This window comes from Pteropus vampyrus, unplaced genomic scaffold (genome assembly GCF_000151845.1).
Source record: "Pteropus vampyrus isolate Shadow unplaced genomic scaffold, Pvam_2.0 Scaffold67, whole genome shotgun sequence".
Lineage (NCBI taxonomy): Eukaryota > Metazoa > Chordata > Mammalia > Chiroptera > Pteropodidae > Pteropus > Pteropus vampyrus.
The window spans coordinates 625,056-630,329 of record NW_011888848.1 but is presented as its reverse complement, the minus strand read 5'-3'; the positions used below and the strand labels follow the sequence as shown (position 1 = coordinate 630,329).

The 5,274-nt window shown below is 37.8% G+C and overlaps 1 protein-coding gene across 1 annotated transcript in view; it reads right to left on the bottom strand.

The window, feature by feature from the left end:
- Nucleotides 1-5,274, bottom strand: part of CFI (complement factor I) — a 28,503-nt gene that overhangs the window by 4,749 nt on the left and 18,480 nt on the right. Inside the window, exons 7-10 of the mRNA XM_011361442.2 lie at nucleotides 5,188-5,211; nucleotides 2,345-2,380; nucleotides 407-510; nucleotides 138-241 (exon numbers count right to left, since the gene is read on the bottom strand). Coding sequence (XP_011359744.1) covers nucleotides 138-241; nucleotides 407-510; nucleotides 2,345-2,380; nucleotides 5,188-5,211 — 268 coding nt within the window. The remainder of the gene's footprint in view (nucleotides 1-137; nucleotides 242-406; nucleotides 511-2,344; nucleotides 2,381-5,187; nucleotides 5,212-5,274) is intronic.

Here is a 5,274-nt window from a genome sequence, read left to right as displayed (position 1 = left end):
TATTATGAATAACAGTTTAAGAGTGGAACTTGTCAATGACTTTTCTCAGATATGTTTTCATTTATTATTCGCCACAATCTCTCTTATCCATTTTCATTGTTTCAGGAAATCAAAAATCTATTGGAGACATTATTTACCTGACACAATGTGCAGCAGTCAGGATCCAACAGCCACCAATATAAACTCCTCCACAGTTGATTTTCCCATCATCTTTAATGGCCACCTGCCATGGGAAGTCTCCCTGTAAAGACATTTGTGTGGTCATTTCCATTCTACAAACAGGTGGCTCTAAGATATTTCCGTTGTGAGACTCCCAGTCTCTTACAGATAAGTTTCCCACCCCGCTTTCTCCCCACACTTGGGCTGCCCCTGGGAGATCGCGTTAGGGCTTTTTGTGCAGGTTTACCACTTGGGCTGGCATCCCTCCTACTACTCTTTTCCTTCGAACAGGCGTGCTGTTTTTAACTCCACAGGATAGTTTAGGGAAGAATGACTTTATTCGTTTTCTTTCTTCAAGAAAAGAAGAGATTGCATCATGATTTTGAACCCATTACCTTGTGGGAAGACACTTCTTGATTATCTATGCCACAAAAACAGCAGAGTCACAGCTAATATGAAAGAGGCTACATTCATTAGTAAATTATTTTGGATGCTAAACTGTACTATTCGTCTTGTTTTAAAATTTTGGCTTAATATTAAAATTGGCTTGATTCTCTCAAAATCTTTTTAAAGGTGGACTAGTGACAGAAAAAGGCTGGCTGAGGGGTTAAACATTTACCAACCTCTGGCCAGTGAAAGATGCCACATGTCCAGGCATTACCACTGGGACAGCTCAGGGTAAGGGTCTCATGGAGAACCTTGTCTTCTCACTTTCACAGTTTTTACTTTTTAGAGGCTGTTCATATGAAATCTTTTCAATAATGTTAATATTAACATGTGTCAAACCCCATGCTAAGTACTTTGTACATAGTTATCTCATTTAATCTGATCATATTAACCCTGAGGGGTAATGTGCCTGCAGCCCCTAGACAATCCAGGGTCAGCTGGCCAGGAGGGGACATTTATTTTTAGCCACTTGACATGCGATGACATTCCCTTCCCCTGTGAGCATTGAGATGTGGTGGATTTGTTGTTAGGAACAAAAACTCAGTAGAGCTGGGCTTAAGACATGAATTTGCAAGATAATTCAAGACAAAGGAAAAAAGTAAAAGATGTCCTCTGTATTCTTTCTCTATATTTTACCATTTCATGAAAATTTTTGCAGACTTGCTTCTTAGCCCCAAATGAGATAGGAAAATTAATATCACTGTCAGTTACCTTGAGCATATAAGGAGCTAAGTTCTTGAGGGAGAAAAGTCCTGAACAAATGCGGATAGATTTGGTGGGTGGGGTTCCTACCCCTCCTAAGGTTGGGGGAAGAGTATGATGGTAAGTTTTAAATTTCTGCTTGAACCTTTGAAAGAAGAAAGACCTCATTTATTGAGGGCTGTGAAACCAGCTAGGGTAGTATCTGAAAATTAATGTTATCTTGAGCAGAAAATAAAGGGCCTTTGTTGCAAATCCCCTCTGAGTATCTATAGCTTTGAAAAAGAAATCTTTTGTTTGTTGCCTGATTTTAAAAATGTTAATTAATTTTGGGGCCTGGCAATGAGAAGTCTTATGTGCACTTCAGTTTAAAATCCTCCTAAAATAAGGAGCTATTTTATTCCCAATTTGTATTTGAGCTTAAGTTACTCACCTAAGGGTACATAGCTAATAAATAACTGAGTCAGGATTTAACACAAGTCAATCTGACCTGAAAGCTCTTATCAATTACTGTCTTCCTAAGAATTTAATACTTAATTTCGTTTTTAGTGTACAACTGGCCAGGGTTGTACACTAAAGATCTGTTGTGCACAGATCTTCACAGACCCTCTTTTATCATGCATGGTTTAAAACATTGCAAAGGAACAGGTTAACTCAGTTAAAAAGTATTATTTTTCTATTTCAAAATGTAGTTCCTGGATCATGCTTGAAATCTGGTTGTTTTTGACAAAACCGACCTGATAAAGCTCATAATAAATAGAAAAATTTTACGTAGGACTAGAGTATTATTTTCACTTCAAAATTAGTCATATGCATCAATTCATTTTTAAAGCAATTCTTGGAAAGCATATTATCTTTTTCTTAAAAGTTTTTCTTACAACTTTTTTTTTCCTTAAAAGCGATAAAGGAGAAAAGTAATGTTCTTTTTCTATTTAAATTGATATTAAAGGTAACTGCTGCTTGAATTAATTATATTACATACACACATGCATGACATTAAAATGCAAACCTAAACCAGTGCAAAAGAGTGTTAACTTACCTGCATCCATATTAGCAGTCAACATTTCTGTTTCTTCTATAAAACAAAAGTTCCAGTATTTAAAGTTATGCTTATAGTAAAAATTAAATCATTAAAATCATTTAAACTTTGATAATTTTCTATCTTAAGATTTGTCCTCCCTTTCAAAAGGATAGTACGAAATCCCCAAAGCACACCCTCCGATGTCCTTTTTTTGTTTTTTTGGCTAGATAATTGTGAAGGCTCAGGATGAACTACGTAGAAATTTTGCAGGCACAAACTAGAGGTGTCTGTTGATACAAGTGAATGGTGGCGCTCATGGTGTTGCAATTTCCTGTGTTTGGAGCAGACAAAATGCCTGGGTCAGAGAAGAAGAGCTTTTCTTTCAATTTTCCATATACAAGGTCCTTACATGGGTGGGGGGTAGCAGTCACTGACTGACCAAAAGAGTCTTGAGCCAATATTAAAAAGGCTCCTCTCTTTCTGTACATAATAAGGCACTTCTTTCAGGGGTCATGCAAAAAAGGTATTTCACTGGTTTCGGTATTGGGCATGGTTAGTATTAGACATCTGGAATACAGAAATCCGAATAGAAAAGATTCTCTCTTCCTTTCTTCCTTAGATTTCGCTTGAAGTTATATGGGATGGTTCCATCTTTACTCTGCTGTCCTAGAACATTGATTGCAGTTATGCACGGGATCCCGATTTCTTTGACCTGGAGACCTAAAGGTAGATTCCCACCAACATGCAACTCTGTCTTGGGTGAGGTCATGGCCCAGAGGGTGATGTTGCTTTGCTGAAGGAGTCCTGTGTCTTAACCCTGGATTTCCCAAGTTCTTTTTGGGAGAGACATATAAGTATCTGTTTTGCCACACACATAGGTTATCTTCCGAGGCAGAGAGAGGCTCTGCTCAGAGCTTTCACAAAAGCACCCTCATGAATCAAAGAGAAGACTCAAAGATTCATATTAAATGCTCAGCAAAGGAAGATGTGGAAAGTTCAGTGTAGCTGAGGTGTGCTAGATATTAGAAGAACAGCACAGAGCTCTGAAGGAAAAACCCGTGAGAAAAACAGTGACTTTGTATAAAGATTAAAGACTTACATTCAACAAAGCCCACTATGAATAAAGTTAATAGATGAGTGACAGAATAGAAGATATATGCACTATCTAAAACTGAAAATGGATTATTATCTAGAATGCAAACTGAAAAGAAAGAAGACTGTAATCCCAACACGAAATGAGGCAAAAGACGTGAACTGGTGAAAGCAAAGAGGAAAGAAAGGGAAGAGGAAACTCAGAAAGCTAGTATGCATATAAGACAGACTCGGAATTTTTGGTTATTGCAAAACTTTAAATTAATAAACAATACCATATCATTTGACAGTATGATACCAGCAAAATTAGAACACTGGATAATATTAAAGTTCGTGCGATGAGGAGAACCCTCGGGCATGGTGGGTGGAAGTGAGGACTGTGCAGCTCTTCCAAAGAACACACGGGCACTAGTTAGTCAAACTAAGTAGATGTGTACCCCGAGACCCAGCAATCCCTTGCCCGGCTGGATTTCTCAAAGAAATCCTCCTGCACATCCCTAAGAAGAAGATATTCATCACAGCGTGACTGTGGGCTAAGAGTCCACTACTGAGAAAGCAGAGAGGAAATCGTGAAAGTCGAAGACACCACAAAGTATTTTATTCAGCAGTTGGAAGCAACAGATTAAATGGGCACATAGCAACAAGGACAGATCTTTAACATATAATGCTTTGTGAAATTTTTTTTAAAAAGGCACTATGAGCTCTACGACAAAATCCTATGTGAATTAAAAATGTATGCTGACAAGATAATAGTACACATTTGGCTAAGAATACATACAAACATTAAATCACATTAAAATGGTTGCTGTGGGGAATGGGAGTAAGCTACAGGGATAAAGGAGAATAAATACAAGAATGGGGCCTCGCTTGGACCAGTGATGGTCATGTGCAATGAGCTGAGGAGTATGACTGACTCATCTCTTTGCCCCTGGTTCGAAACTAGGAAGGAAGAGAAAGAGGGAGGAAAGGGGGAAGGAATAATGAAAGGGGGCAGTGGTGGGAACAGCAGCAGCCTTGGAGGGTGGGATGACAAGAGAATGGGACTGCAAAGAAATAATTGAGATTAGACACTTAGGGGTGACCTTGAGCATATAAAAGTCCCCCAGGAATCCTAAGAAATCCTAAGGGGGACTGAGAACTTCTGGTAGTCATTTTATATGAATGATAAAGAGAGATCCTAAAGAGCTAGATTTGAGAACATTAGGCTTACAAAAGTAAATGAAAGAATACCTATCATGCAAAGAAAGAGGTATTTGTCCTCTGGTGGCAGTTTGGTCAGGAGCTGCCTTGGTTTTGAGTGAAAAGTGAAGAAAGAGGTGAAGGGTATTTGGCAAAGGTGGAATGAGCAGGGATGCTCCACTTTGGGTGGTGGTGGTAGCAGGCTGTGGACGGGGAGAGTGAGAATGAGAACGAGTGTATCACACTGTGCAAAAATGCCTCTGTGCCTAAACCAGTGTGAAAGCTGGGTCATTGGTAACACGTGGTCATAGGATCTTCAGTTAATAGTTACATTAAAATAGCAGAAGATAGCAGTATTTTTATTTTGTTTCAATTCTGTAATATCCCAAGAATTTAATAAAATGTTTACCTTGAGCCATATATAAAAGTCTTGAAAAAATTTAAAAATTTATACCACAGCAAAGGATAATTTTTATATGAGAAAAATGCACACTATATTGATATACTGTACATATATCATAAAAGTTATAACACCTTATTCTTGTTTTCAATTCTGTAATATTAATTTTCTATTATAAAAGTGCACTTACCTTTAATTTCAGGATATCCAACTTCTAAAAACAAAACAAAACAAAAACTTCACTGTAGTGTAGAGATGATTTTCACGCAAATAAAAT